This window comes from Hyalella azteca, unplaced genomic scaffold (genome assembly GCF_000764305.2).
Source record: "Hyalella azteca isolate HAZT.00-mixed unplaced genomic scaffold, Hazt_2.0.2 contig7681, whole genome shotgun sequence".
Lineage (NCBI taxonomy): Eukaryota > Metazoa > Arthropoda > Malacostraca > Amphipoda > Hyalellidae > Hyalella > Hyalella azteca.
Window position 1 is genome coordinate 15148 of NW_025937800.1, and position 15256 is coordinate 30403.

The window sequence follows — 15256 nt, forward strand, 5'->3', positions numbered from 1 at the left end:
GTCATAGGTAGATGTACTGTGAGTTATTTTTTTAATTTATATGCAAAGTCAATTCTACTTTAGATTAGGAAATGACGGTTTCGTTGCAACTTGTCATATGAACTAAGCATTTAAATCAAAGAAAACGCCAAAAAATTCATTTTGTCTGCAGTGAAAACTTATCGGAGTTCGATAATATTTTTCAGCTCCATTATCAGTACAAAAACTTCTTTTACCTGTCCAATTGATCTGAAATGTTGCACACTTGTGTGAAGTCGGAGGCAATGCAGAAATCAATTGACAGAACAAATAATTTTGAAACGAAATTTTATATAATAAAAAAATTGAAAAATTAATTTCTTAAATATTCGAAAATAAAATGAGAAATTCATTGTACATCTGTAACATTGGAGACACTGGATTCTTTAGAAGTGTTGTCTTTAAAAAGTAATTTGTAAACGTATATTATTATGTGACTTTTTGGTCGAGAACAATAACGCCCTGATGTCGACTGTTATATTTTTGACAGCTGCCTAGCGCCTGCTGACTCTGGCAGAGTGCAGACTGGCTCTCAGTCCTCCGTTACCATTGTAAGAGTCAAGTGGCGTTTTGTGTGCGCTGACGAATAGCACGCAAGGCGGCAAGAGTCTTTGAATAACGGATAATTTTTCAAGGTGTGGAGCAAGGGAATTGAATTAATTTCAAGATTTTTTTGTCAAGCTGGGGTTTTTAGATCTTCGAAGTTCAATTAACATGTTCCAAAAACAATTTTAGGTACCAATCGCGATATTGATACAATGTTGCTGTCAATTGACTAATAATAATAGGTATACAGTATATTTTTGTTCCTACTGAACATTTTTTGTTCCTACTTAACATTTTTTTTCCACTTAACATTTTTTTTTCTTCTTACTTAACATTTCCGTCGTTTTCTGGTCTCCCTTTCGAATATCCCTTCAAACTAAATTATTATGAGAGCGGTATACATAAAGTATACCGTATACTTTATTCATATTTTATCATTCTATGCATATAGTACTAATAGTTTATAGTAGCAAATACTTTTTTTTCTAAAATAGGCTAGTTTAATTTTAATTCACTAATCTAGTTCAAAATTGTATTCAATATCTTTCAACTCAATGCTGGTATGGTATCTAGTACGGTATAACGGTAGTAGTACCTAGCCTATCTAGGAATGTTCAGGAATCATGATGCCATTGCCATATATTATCATATGGGCTAGCTGGTCTACTCATAGCTCATAGGTCTTGCCCTTGGGCCTTGGCCTCTCTAAAAGAGGAAGAGTCTAAACAGTCTCAGCTCTGACAGCTCAGCTTAGGCGCTTACTCCGCTTAGCCACTTACCCACTGACAGTCTGAGTCACCTGTCACTTTGACGTGTATGTTTCCATGTACTAGAAGCCTAGTAGTATAAGTGTACTGTGCAGCTATAAAAAATAAGTTGAATAACCAAGTCTGTGGAGTGTGGGCTCTGTGCCATTTCACTTGAGCTCCTACTCCTAGTTCTGACCTAATTTTTTTAAATTAATAAGTCTGATACAGTCTAGTGACTCGTACTACCGTAGTATGGTAGTACCTAGCCTATCTAGGAATGTTCAGGAATCATGATGCCACAGGCTAGCTGGTCTACTCATAGTCATAGCTCATAGGTCTTGCCCTTGGCCTCTCTCAAAGAGGACGAGTCTAAACAGTCTCAGCTCAGCTTTGCTTAGCCACTTAGGCCTACCCACTGACAGTCAGAGTCACTTTGTGTATGTTTCCATGTACTAGAAGCCTAGTAGTATAAGTGTACTGTGCAGCTATAAAAAATAAGTTGAATAACCAAGTCTGTGCCATTTCACTTGAGCTCCTAGTTCTGACCTAATTTTTTTAAATTAATAAGTCTGATACAGTCTAGTGAGTCTAACTCTTATATTTTTATACTTATAAAGAAGCTGTATTTATAGATAATGCAATAATGGTCTGCTACATCACTAACATCAGTATTATTATTGCAAGAACTGAGAAATAATCATTTGTGTTTATAAAAGATTAATTAATTTTCATAATGAATAATGAATTTTGCTTTCAGATGTCTGGAGATGATATTAGATGGAAACCATTTTCTCTTACATTTGTGGAGTATCCTGATCAAAATCCTGTGATGGCTAAGAAAGTACAAAGTAGATCAAAATAGATATTTTTCATGTGTAATTTCTTGCATCTGTTGTCGCGAGGTGCCAACATAGCTGTCTATGCCTTCTTGAGAAATTTTTACCTTTCTGTGTAGCAAGTTGTCACGAGGCCAAAGTACTGCAGTACTTTGTGCAGTGCAAATGTTGATATTCAATTGCCCCTGTGCAGCATATATATTGATTGAATCGATTATGAATTTAGCTGAAATTCACCTTAAATCAAATTATGTGATTCTGTGGGTATAAGATTACTGTGAGAAGTTTGTTGTTTTAATTTTGTTTACTCATGTTGCAATATTGGCCATTATTGGGGTTGGGTTTGAAATCTTTGAATAATGATTTGTGTATATATTAAATTTTAATCCAGCTGTGTCACTTGCCTAGTATACCCTAATATAAGCTGAAAATTACATGCAAGATCCAGTTTCATTCTTTTAACCCATAAATACTTTTTACCATTAATACCAATAATACTGTGCCATGATTAATATCTTTCTAATTTAAAAGAGACAATATTAAGAATATTAAAGTCTTGAATTGCACAATAATTGTGGTTATTTAATAATATTGTTATTAATAATTGTTGTTATTGTTATTAATTGTGAATATTTAAGATAATTCTTCTCAGCCCCTCTAGAATAATGTATGTAGTGATAAAACCTCATGTAATGTTATTGAATTAATTTTTTTAACAAGGTGATGCATTCGGCAAGCTACTGGCCATTGTCAGCCTCTTCCCCGTTGGCATGCTCGTTGGCTGCTTTGCTCTGATGCTCTTCAGAAGGGATCTCCATACTGTAAGAAGGCAGCTCTCCCAGGGGTTTGAACAAAATTTTCCTTCTTCAATTTATGTAGAGATGAAGATGTAAATAGATGCATAAGATGTAAATGATGTAAATAAATAAGATGTAAATAAATAAGATGTAAATAGATGCATAAGATGTAAATTTATGTAGAGATGAAGATGAAAATAGAGATGAAGATGTGCTCTAATGCTCTTCAGAAGGGATCTCCACACCGTAAGAAGGCNAGAGAGAGACCGTTGGTAGTACCTAAATCATGTTGTGATGAACAATCGAAAGTTCACGGCTGTGTAAAATTACTGCAGACCTCAATAGACACCTACAGATTCCAGTTTCTATAGACTGTCCGCGAAAGCTGCACCAATCTCGATTCTATGGAAGAGCTACAATTTGAAAACCTCTGGTTTTAAATACAAATGCATCACAGTGTTTAGAGTGATGTAAAAACCTGTTTAAAAATGGCACGAGAAACATTCTAATGCAGCTGAGCGTCTTATTTGGCCCCTTGAATCACCAGAACTGAATATTATCGAGCATTTATGGTCAATTTTAGGGATGCAAATCAGGAGTCGATTCTCGCCGCCATCGTCTTGAAAAGCTGGAGGTAGTTTTAACTGAAGAATTGGCTAAAATTCCTTTGGAAACCATTCACAATTTCTATGAATAAATACCTCGGAAAATTGAGGCTGTAATTACTGCAAAATGTAGACCTACAACATACTAAAATATATTTTGCGGATTTCTTAGGCGTTCCCCTTATTTTGCGAACTCCTGTACTCCATATATATATATTTCCAAGATGAAGAGAAATATCCAATTGTATAATATAAATTAATATAAGATTTTTACAAAATTTAGGTTTGGAATAGTGATTGCACTTAGAATCCTTCACTCATATATAAATGCAAGTAAAAGAAGTTGAATGGTCAGTGGGATTAATCACTGCATTTCTACACAATTACTTGTATAAAAGATACCTATGATGATGTTTTGTGCGGAATGTAAGTTTAGTGAAATGTATTGCTACAAAGATTATCTACATGCTTTCTACCACACCCTGTATTAAAAATTCAATTGTTTGTCTTCTTTTTAGTAAATTCAACTGAATTAATCACATTCTTTCTAACAGCATGTACCATATATAGATACTGTTAGCCCCAAGGGTTTACTATTCAGTCACGTTATAATCCTTTATCAATATATACGAGTATAAACAAGCTCACACTCATTATTAATTGTTGTTTGGTTGAAAGTATATCACATCTTGATGCAAGTTTTCTTGAAGTAAAATGTTTATCACAGTAAAAAATTTGACGGTCAATGTAATGTACTGTATGTACTGCACAACATTCTACTGTACACGTGTTTATTAATCATTTTCATGGTAATGGCGCATATATTGTCCAACTTGCATCTAAAGTCAGTTGTATTAGTGCAGTATAAAAAAGGATCAACATCACGAGTATAAGACTACCTAAATATATATATATATATTTTAGTTAATGTATACATTATATAAATATATATTTGTCTTATTGTAAGTTATGTGAGCAGAGTTTATTTGCTGTATCACTCATGGGCTCAAGTGATTGTTGGCTCAGTCCTGGGGGCAGTCCTTGGCGTTGGCTGGTTCTTCATCGTGCATGTCCACCTCACGCCGCTCTTCCCTCAAATAGCCTCGTGGTGAGACAGGCTTAAGAACAAAATTTAATGCCTTATTTCATCTCTACCAGTAAACAAGATGTTTGCTCTTGTATATTTGTAACTGTTCAGTATTGTTAGGAGAGAAATGAATTCGTTGACACTAACTATTGGCAGGAGACAAATGAATTTGTTGACACGAACTATTGTTTGGAGACAAATGAATTCGTTGACACGAACTATTGTTAGGAGACAAATGAATATTGTTAGAAGACAAATGTTGACACGAACTATTGTTTGGAGACAAATGAATTTGTTGACACGAACTATTGTTTGGAGACAAATGAATTTGTTGACACTAACTATTGTCAGGAGACAAATGAATTCGTTGACACTAACTATTGTAAGGAGACAAATGAATTCGTTGACATGAACTATTGTTAGGAGACAAATGAATTCGTTGACATGAACTAATGTGAGGAGACGAATGAATTCGTTGACATGGTACTATTGGCAGAAGAAAATTGAATTGCCGATGACATGAACTATTGGCAGAAGAAAATTGAATTGTCATTGACATAAACTAGTCAAGAGACAAATGAATTACCATGTACATGAATTGTCAGGTACAAATTGTTTAGCAAACTATATTTTTCAGGTCCATCTGCGAACTGCTGATGATACGAGACACTTCGCTTATCCCGAACATCTTGTGGTTCGAATACACTCACGCCCGCAACGAAAACAGAGCACGAAACCGCAAGCTCGTGTCCATGAAGAGCCAATAGCTGCTTCGTATTTATTCTTTGTTGGCGCTCAATTTCGCTCAAGCCCTCCCGGTGTTAAATTTATGCTTTTGTAAACCTAAATCACAGATGTTCACTTTGCTTGAGGCATTAGTCATTTTGAATTTGCGGCCGTGAAATTGTATGATGAATTCTAGTGCAGCACGCGCTCGGGCATTGAGCGCCCGGAATAGGTATTATTGAGCCTTCGTTCACACGCATATTCATTAGATGAACGTCGTTATTTTACCATTGTTACATAACTGGTTCTTGATGAACTTGCCACTTCTACGTCAATTGTTGCAATTCGTTATTTTGTGTTCGACATGACTGATTCTGTGTGAATGATATATCTCGTCATCGAGCCCTTTCTCCAGTTCAAGGAAGTTCGTTAGCATCATGTCTTGCTTCGTAGGTACCAGCGAGCTCCATGAACTGCACGTGGCTGGGAAAATTTTGTTGTGTTCAGTTTATAAAATGATTGATGCAGGTTTAGTTAAAGATTTGAGCGCTATTTTTAGTAACAGTTTTCTCTTGGTTCTTCCAATTTAGAGAACAAAGAAGGGCGTCAGAGCATGCAAACCTTAAAAAGAACAACCATAATAAAATTGTTAATATGAATCAAGCTCTTTCTTCAAGAAAACTTGCATCAAGATGTGATATACTTTCAACCAATCTTACCAATATCCTGCAAATTTAATTGGTCGAGTCTTCACGAAGTTGAATTGTAGTAATCTCTGCGTATGACAATATTAATACCTTCAATCGCTTCACTAATATCTTGCAGTCAAAGTGCCTAGGAAGTTGTGTATAGTTATCATCGTGCGTGCTCTTGCATCAACATTTGCGATGATAGAAATGGTTAGCGCTGTACATTCATTAGGAAGCTTCGATTGGAGATAACATTTGGACTCTTAACAAACATTTGTTAGTGAGTAACGACTGCTATAATTATGGCGATGTTCGTTGACGTAGCATGTGGCACAGTGATCAGAATTCAATACGATGAACACATTAGTGTTTACTATCGTTAACAGGAAATGGGATAATGGCACACATGATTCAATATTGCAAGGAATGGTATTTGCTTTTGAGGATATTACATTTCAATATATATGGTAGATTACTGTACATTGTATTTTACACCGTAGGCAAAGGGATGAGTAGTGAAGTAATGTACCGCAAATGGGATGGAAACATTTTCTAACAATCTGAACGACTTGTCAATTTACTGCTCAACTTAAAGAAACAATAGCTCAATATACTATGCGATTTTTACAAGTAATATTAAATTTTTGTTTTGACATTGAAGCGACTTATAATTATAAGGTCCCATCAAGTACACTAATTTTTTTCACTTAAAATCTACGTCAAATTTGAACAGATTTATGTAGGGCTTGCTCTGTAGCTTTAGAATAAACTTGTATTGAAATGTTGACGATTTCAGGATGTATAATTAGAGATTATTGCTAGGTAGTTGTATCGATGACATTTGACAACAAATTGAAAAAAGTAATTCAAGTCACATAATCCACTTACCCGGAGCAAAAATGCTAATATGGTAAACGAACGAAACCTAAAGCCACCAAGAAGCCAGGAACCAAAAACGATGGTCCCAAAAAGTTTTACAACTAAATGAAGGTCATCACCTGAATAATATACCTGAATACATCTGACACTCGGGACGTAATTTACACAGACATATTACGAAATATTTTACAGACAATGTAAAGGCGATATATATGCCTCGTCAGAACTTGATACGCAGAAGGGTAAAAAAAATTCCAAGAATGCATAGACAACCGAGTTGGCACCTTGCTACGACTGAGAACAATACCCAGTACACAACAAAATGAAACTTTGTAACAACAATTGAGCATTGTAAAATTTTACGGAATCGCGTAGTGATAGAATACGCATCCGTTTTTGCTCATTATGAAGCCAGTTTTATTCAGTTGTCATGCGAGACTGAACCAGCAGTTCACATAGACGTGGGTGCCCAGAAATTCATTTCTCTGAGCTGTGATGGTTTAGGCCTTCGGGGCTTTGCAGACACAGAGGGAGCAGCTGCAACCTCAGCAGCAGCCATTTGCAGCTGTGTAGCCGCTGTATTTGACGGCTGCACAGGAACGCCACCAGACGCTTGGGGCACGCTTGCCTGAACATTGCTGTCAGCCTTAGCCACCTGACTTCCAGCATCGCCAGGGCGGTAGAAGAAAGAGTTGTAAGAAGGCATCCTGCGTTCTACTACCAATCCTTGCGTGCTCATATACTGCGTTTCTTCACGTGCCACCTCATCAGGAACCTGCCCGCTAAACTGGGGACATGATATTTTCCGATTATTCTGAGGAGAAATTCCAAGCCTGCTCTGAATCTCAGAGCTAGATTTATTATAGAAGAGATTGCGTACACTTTCAAGAATGCCGGCGCTGTAACTTGTATCTTCAGCTTTAAGCTCACGAGATGGAGATGCGCCTCGCGAAACTACAGGGGATCTATGTGCGTGAGGAGAACCTAGGCTGGATTCGGATGGTGCTCGTTCGTTTTCAGTATTCTGCTCCTTGTGGGATTGCAATAGTTGGTTTTGAGTGTTTTGATTCTGGCTATCAGGCAAACATTTGCCTGAGTCCTGGGAAAAGATGCGAGGGATCACCAAGAGGGGCTTGACTTGGTACCGATGCTGGTCTTCAGATGTGAGGTTTTCAATACGCTGGTCTTGAGAGTCCCTCAGAAGCTCAGTGCTAAGGCATAAGCCACTTGTTCTTCGCGGTGAACTAACTCTGCCACCCACACTCAGGCGCCGTCCACCAAGGGAACTATTGGGAAGCTGCAAAAGAATAATGTATTCAGTATCTGATTGATGGTAAAAAAAAGTTGATACACGGCTACACAAGTTCTTATTGACCCATTGAATCCTGAGCTGGCATATAATTAGATTGCTGGCAAGCCTGATACAATTTCATTTCTCAAGAACAGTTCTCCTCAGTCCTGCTATCTCCCACATCGTCACAACTTATGTGATGATAAAAGTTTTAAATCTCATAATTTAGAGAAAACAAATTTCATGCACATTTCAAACATCAGTGGAAACTCAATAATATATTTCATGGCACCAAATATAATCTGGTAGAAATGAGATGACCCATTTCATGGGAACAGTTCATTACTTCTTTATTCTGTCTTCTTGAATTTCTTGATCTTATATAAAGACATAAATTTTAAGTTATTCATGGATGCTCTTACAGGGAATCCTTCTATTTACAACATGCCTATCTACAGCCATTGTAAAGCGTTTTCTGTTATATTAAGCCTGCCAGAAAATCACATAAGCCGCAAAACAAATATGAAAGTAATAATGAAAGTAAGAAATTTATGTAGGGTAAAAGGAAAGTAGTACAAACTAAAATGATGATATTTGAAAATAAAACATTGAGGTGATCATGGTAGTAAAAGAAAGAGTTCTTTGTTGCTTTTATTTTCAAATTTCATGAGCTGCTGCTCAGTTAATATGCAAATTTGCAATACTTGGTAATTGTGGACTGGCCATTCTATGGACCTGAGGTATTTGCAATTGTTCTCAAAAATATGTATGACAAGTAAAGACTTAGCCACAGGAGAAAAATGGGATATGATGAGATTGATTTGTGTGATGCAAGATAAATCTTAATGTTATCAACTTGGTAGAAAGTTATGAGTGCATTCAGGAACAATAAACATTTAAAGCCATTGGTAAATGGAGAAAAAGTAAAATTTCAGCCTGAAATGATGTTTGAAGAATGAAAGCCATTGTTAGTTCTCAATTAGATGCTCATGCCACCCAATTACCAGAAATGCCCCAACATATGTGAGCCTGGCCAAGCATGAACATACCTCAGCATATCCCAATTCCTCATTGATTTGATCATATGTTGACTTGTGGAGAGGAGAGGCATGGCTTGATTCATCTGGCACAGCCACGTGCAATGAGAAGAAATGAGAGCCGTCTTCAGATGGAGGTGTAAAAGCTACATCATCCGCATCATACCTATGGGTGTGAGACAAGGGGTGTAAAAGCTACATCATCTCATCACACCTATGGGTGTGAGAGAGAGGTGTAAAAGCTACATCATCTCATCACACCTATAGGTATAGGAGGGAGGTGTAAAAGCTACATCATCTCATCACACCTATAGGTATAGGAGGGAGGTGTAAAAGCTACATCATTTTTATAACTTTACTACTCCATTATACAAAAATTATTGCATGTGCATCCATAGTAGTAGCTTTGTTGAACGTGTCTTGTTTGTAGCTTTCAAACGAGTGCAAACAACGCAAATTATGAACTATAAATTCTATTTTTAAATGAAACTATATATTGAAAATATTGAATTAAAATGGTCATTTTATAAAAGTTTGAAACAGCCTTGCACAAGAACTATTGCATGTACATAAATGGTAGTAGCTTTGTTGAACGCATCTTGTTGGTAGCTTTCTAACAAATGCAAACACTTTGCCATTAACAAGCATAATCATCTATAAATATGGGTTTAATTTTAAAAAATCTTTGTACATATTGTTTAAAAATTTTCAATTTACATATTTTAAAAAATTCTAAAAAAATAGAGCACACACATACATGTGGTTTGCTGCATTAGATGCACTTATTAAGCAGCTACAAAATAAGCTAAGAAAAATAAAAAAGCCCAAATCTTCAATTTTCTACCAAAATGGTCCCCTTAACCATGATAATGGTCAGAAAAAGATCAAGACTCTAGACTGATAATGGTTAGAAGATTTCAGACTGGAATTAGAAATTACCCTCTCGGGAGACCCACATCATTTCTATTAGTTTACCATGAATAAGTTTATGCTTGTCACACAAAACAAAACAGAACAAAAACTTACCTAGCATGGGTTTTTATTAGCCATTTTGGCAGACTTGATGGAGGACCAGAGCCACATATTGCTGCCTTCTGTTGATCACCCATGGTAGAGGGTGCCAAGGGGCTCTATAAACAACTCAAAGAACTCCCACTTCGACCCAAACCAAAATGTGGCATGAATAAAGCATCTGAAAATTTATTTTACCTGCTGTTTTCAAACCAATTATAAAACCAAACAATTTTCTAACAATAAAAACCTGGAAAACAGATAGTATTATAAAATATATGTTTAGAAACACAAAACTTTGAAAAGAATTAAACTGATCTACAATTTTTTTCCAACAAATAGCCAGTAACATACATTTCCAGTAACCAAAGCTTAAATGGCTTCTTTTTACAACCAAATAATATGCAAAGTGAAACTTCAGCTAATTTGGGTTACAGCATTGGAAAGAAATCAATTTGCAAAAAGAATTCAGGATCCTGTTCACCCATGTTACAACCAATGTGCTTAGCATGCCTAAACAACTGGTTGAATATAAGCAATTACTAAGCATGCTTAGTTTCAGTGAGGGTACACTTTCGGATCCAAAATCTTATTGGGACAGAGCTGTGAGCCCTTGCTATGCCAGCATGTCATGCCTATGCCAGATTGTCTTACCTATGCCAGATTGTCATGCCTATGCCAGATTGTCATGCCTATGCCAGATTGTCTTGCCTATGCCAGATTGTATTGCCTATGCCAGATTGTATTGCCTATGCCAGATTGTATTACCTATGCCAGATTGTATTGCCTATGCCAGATTGTATTGCCTATGCCAGATTGTATTGCCTATGCCAGATTGTATTGCCTATGCCAGATTGTCTTGCCTATGCCAGATTGTCTTGCCTATGCCAGATCGACATGCCAATGCCAAATTGTCATGCCTATGCCAGATTGTCATGCCTATGCCAGATTGTCATGCCTATGCCAGATTGTCTTGCCCATGCCAGATTATCTTGCCCATGCCAGATTATCTTGCCCATGCCAGATTATCTTGCCCATGCCAGATTATCTTGCCCATGCCAGATTATCTTGCTCATGCCAGATTATCTTGCTAATGCCAGATTGAGCAAGATAAGACAGAACAGAGAAACCCTCAAAGAGGGTTTCTCTGTTCTGTTGCAATGTTGTTCCTGTGAGGGCTATTAAGTGTATTTAGCCTAGGTCTGCATTTTGTTTTGGTGTTCTGCATGTGTGGCCTGAAAAACACTTAGAATCTTGGTTTCATGCATGTGTGGTATGATAGTGTTGTTAAGTGTGACTGGGTCTGTGTTGATACTTTGTGTGGTTTGTTAGTAGTATGCTTGTTGCCTTGTTGGTTTAGTGGGGGCTACTTTGAGTCTGACTCTGTTGTGTGATAGCCAGCCCTCTAGTAGTGTGATGTAAGGTTGTACTTTTGTGGAGCAAGTGTTTGCATTGGTGTGTTGATGTAATTGTGATGTTGTCTGCATAGGATGAAATGCAATTGTCCTCTGGTGGAGCTGGAATGGCATGCATGTAAAGATTGAAAAATGATTGGTGAAAGGACTGAATTTTGAGGTACCCCATTCAGTATGTTTTCTGTGTGTGATGACTTGCCATTGTAGTGTATAAAACAACTGTCTTCCTGTTAAGTAGTTGGCAAGCCAGTGTATGGCGTTGTTATGTAGTGTGTATTGTAGATTTTGTCTGTTAGTTGGAGGTGCAAGATGGCATCAAAAGCTTTGCTAATGTTGATTGTAATCAGGAGTGTGTGGTGCAGGGGATGCTTGGAGTTAATGCCATCTTGTATATGTTGTGTGAAGTGAGTGTGTGGTGGTGGAGTGATGAGCTCTGTAACCATGTCATGTGGATGAGGGGAATGTGAGGCGCTCCATAACTTTGGATGGTGTGAAGAGGAGTCTAATGGGCCTGTAGAAAGCTGCTTCAATGGGTGGTTTGTTTGGTTTCAGGAGGGTTATGATTTTGCCAGTTTTCCACATTGATATGATGCAGTGAGCATATGAAAAGTTGGCTATATTATTGATAGTGGTGATACCATGCAAGCCTAGGTGTTTAAAATGAATGTTGGAGATGTTTGTTGTCTGACTGATGGCTGAAGAACTTTCTAGCTATTTTATGATGCTTGATTGTCTGATCTGGCTAGGATGTAGTTGTTGTCTAGTGGATAATAGTGCTTGTGTCTGTGAATTTGTCTGTCTGCCCTATGCTTGGGTAGGTGACTGATCCTGTGGTGGAATGCCCTGCTGCTGCCTATGCCTGATTGCCAAAGTTAAGATTTAGATAATGTTGCTTCAACTAATATTTCTGGTTACAACAAAAACCAATTTTGGACCCGCAAAAATTTAAATTTACAAAAATTATACAAATTTGAAACTTACAAAATTCTATTGAAAGTTGTAATTTTTCAATCTTGAAAGGGCTTTTAAGAATCAAAATCATGAGTGAGTAGATAATTTCAAACAGCAATTTGCTAGTAAACATGTCCCTATTTCATATTAAGGTTGAAAGTATTTTAATAAATCAATCTAAATTAATACAATCAGAGAGTAAGTTTTGCCAATTAATGATTTTATAACATTTAGTTAAGTATCCTGTAATACCTAAATTATACTTACTTTTAACTAGTATACCTATGAGACAATGACCATAAGAGTCAATGACCAATGATGAAAAAACTGATTTTTAGCCTCTACCATCAATGGCAATAACAATGCCACAAGCCCATATCACCAATTTGGAATATTGTGCAGGATTTTCCTAAAATTGCACGTAAAAATGTTTGTTTCACAGGTGACTTTCAAAAATTTCATATAAACATAGGCTATTTTTCTCGTTTTCCTTACAGAAATTTTTGTAAAATGTCATAGGAATGGGTAAAATAGGCCAGATTCACAGGCATTTTTGTCCAATTCATGGGTGGCTTCAAAACTGGTACATTCACTTTCCTGACATACATACCAATTTTATTTGTTGTAGCAGAATTGGGCTTTAGCATACAACAAGGGATTTTTGAGGAATATCTAAGTCTTGCCACAGAATAAATTATTTCTCCAGAAATTCACTTCATTCCTTCCAATTTAAAAAGTTTCTGCACATTTAGTATGTAGTGTCATGTGTCTTTACTGTGTATGCAATACTTTGATGTTGACCGTCTGCTAGCAGATGACGTTTGATTGAATTACCTTGGGTTTAAAAAAAATGATGTGGCCATGCCATATACTGTGGCAAGATCCATTATATTGTTACTCCTTGCTTCCCACTTCAAGCTTTGTACAGATTTTGTTTCCCAATTGCGATTGTCATGCGATTGTCATGAGTTATGCGTGAAAAGAGTTCAAATATAGTCAAATTAATATTATAGGCATTCTATGGAATTGGTGGCAATTACTTGAGTAGCAAGGGACAGAGTTTTAACAGAAAAAAAAATCATACCACTCCTGAGAAAAGAAAAAATCCCACTACTCCTTCAATGCCATATGGATAATGCAATTACTTGAAAGTTCAAACAGATGTTCAAAAAATTTAATTAGACTGATAAGATGTATTAATTCATCAACAATAATTGAAGAAAGTGAACTAAACATAAATATAATAACATGCAGTGCACTGCAGAGATTATTTGGGAGAGCAAAATGATGTACCGGTACGTACACGAAACACACAACAAAAGCATACATCTCACTGATGGGTCAAGACTCCGGTCACCATGTCTTGGACAAAAATGCCCGTGAATTGGGCTAATTTCACCTGTTAATATGGCTTTTTCACAACTTATTCAGTGTAAATAAGAAAAAAACTTATTTTCTTCTGCCAAAATTACCTGTGAAACAATTGTTTTTACCTGTGATTTCAGAAAACTTTTGCCTGATATTCCAAATTGGTTTAAGGGGACCGGCTACCCTCCGGAAAAACTTCTACAGTTATTATCCAATCATCATGAAACTTCACATACATACGTAAAATGTAAAAATAAGAACATTTTGCTTCTATGAATTTTTTGCAAAAATTGATAGAAAACATGAAATTCATAGAAAACGGCTAAAAAGGGGTAATTTAGAAAATCTATCTCCTCCTACAACATCGAGACACGTATCATTCGGTTCGTGAGGACCATACCTAAAAATTTGATGATCACTTTTCTCATTTTCCCCTTAGTTTTTTTTATGCGCGTTTTATCCCATTTTTCTCATTTTTCCCCCCCCCCCCCCCCTTCTCCCCCATATAAAAAACAAACCAGACAGAAATTAAAAAAAATGATCATCAAATTTTTAGGTAATTTCCTTATGAATCGAATGGTGTATGTCTCATTGCTGTAGCTTGAAAACTGTAGGAGGAGATAAGTTTTCCGTGACAAGTTGAACTTTTCAAACTTTTCAGGACGGCGCGACAAAGTCCCGAGCGCCTCAAAATAGGCACTCAATGTAGCATGGATACCAAACTACAGGCTTCTGTAGCTTAATCCACTCAAGGATGCTAGCAGCAACTAGTAGCGCACCTCTACGTACAATGTTAGGAGGGTGACTGAGCTCAGATGCCAGATACACCAAGATATGTAATGAATTGGGCTAATTTCACCTGTTAATATGGCTTTTTCACAACTTATTCAGTGTAAATAAGAAAAAAACTTATTTTCTTCTGCCAAAATTACCTGTGAAACAATTGTTTTTGCCTGTGATTTCAGAAAACTTTTGCCTGATATTCCAAATTGGTTTAAGGACACCAGACAAGTGGGAAGGGTCAGGGATTCTGGGCTTTAGTCAGTACCGCTGCTGAGCATGGTGACAAACCACAAATTTTTTCTCTCTCTGCTTTGCCCCCAGGGCCCAGGGTGCAGAAAGTATTTGCCCTATGCCAATGTGGAATTCCAGAGGGGTAATATATAAACTGGTAAACATAGCAAATCAGAAAGCATGACCTAAAAATCACGAATGGCCAGCATACTTCCACTTTCAGTCCATCATCATCAC

At 36.7% G+C, this 15256-nt stretch overlaps 2 protein-coding genes across 2 annotated transcripts; one reads left to right on the forward strand and one right to left on the reverse strand.

Annotated features, from left to right (window-relative positions):
• The first annotated feature begins 528 nt into the window (after positions 1-528).
• On the forward strand, positions 529-8290 carry LOC108664691 (dolichyldiphosphatase 1). Its single transcript, XM_018151355.2, has 5 exons — positions 529-653; positions 2071-2128; positions 2867-2970; positions 4499-4659; positions 5276-8290. The coding sequence occupies exons 2-5, from the start codon at positions 2071-2073 to the stop codon at positions 5403-5405; spliced, it is 453 nt and encodes a 150-aa protein (XP_018006844.1). The 5' UTR covers positions 529-653; the 3' UTR covers positions 5406-8290.
• LOC108664696 lies at positions 6587-10524 on the reverse strand. The gene is made up of 3 exons (XM_018151361.2): positions 10287-10524; positions 9273-9426; positions 6587-8229 (listed from the first exon to the last, which is right to left on the reverse strand). Exons 1-3 carry the CDS (start codon positions 10367-10369, stop codon positions 7384-7386), a joined length of 1083 nt encoding a protein of 360 aa, XP_018006850.1. The 5' UTR covers positions 10370-10524; the 3' UTR covers positions 6587-7383.
• Positions 10525-15256: the final 4732 nt, after the last annotated feature.

Excerpts from the sequence above, each read along its gene's own strand:
- LOC108664691 (XM_018151355.2), top strand. The coding sequence starts at position 2,071 with ATGTCTGGAGATGATATTAGATGGAAACCATTTTCTCTTACATTTGTG. Across the intron at positions 2,129-2,866 it reads TACATTTGTGGAGTATCCTG|AAGGTGATGCATTCGGCAAG; the intron begins ATCAAAATCCTG and ends AATTTTTTTAAC. Across the intron at positions 4,660-5,275 it reads TTCCCTCAAATAGCCTCGTG|GTCCATCTGCGAACTGCTGA; the intron begins GTGAGACAGGCT and ends TATATTTTTCAG.
- LOC108664696 (XM_018151361.2), bottom strand. The coding sequence starts at position 10,369 with ATGGGTGATCAACAGAAGGCAGCAATATGTGGCTCTGGTCCTCCATCA. Across the intron at positions 9,427-10,286 it reads CTAATAAAAACCCATGCTAG|GTATGATGCGGATGATGTAG; the intron begins GTAAGTTTTTGT and ends TCACACCCATAG. Across the intron at positions 8,230-9,272 it reads AGGAATTGGGATATGCTGAG|CTTCCCAATAGTTCCCTTGG; the intron begins GTATGTTCATGC and ends ATTCTTTTGCAG.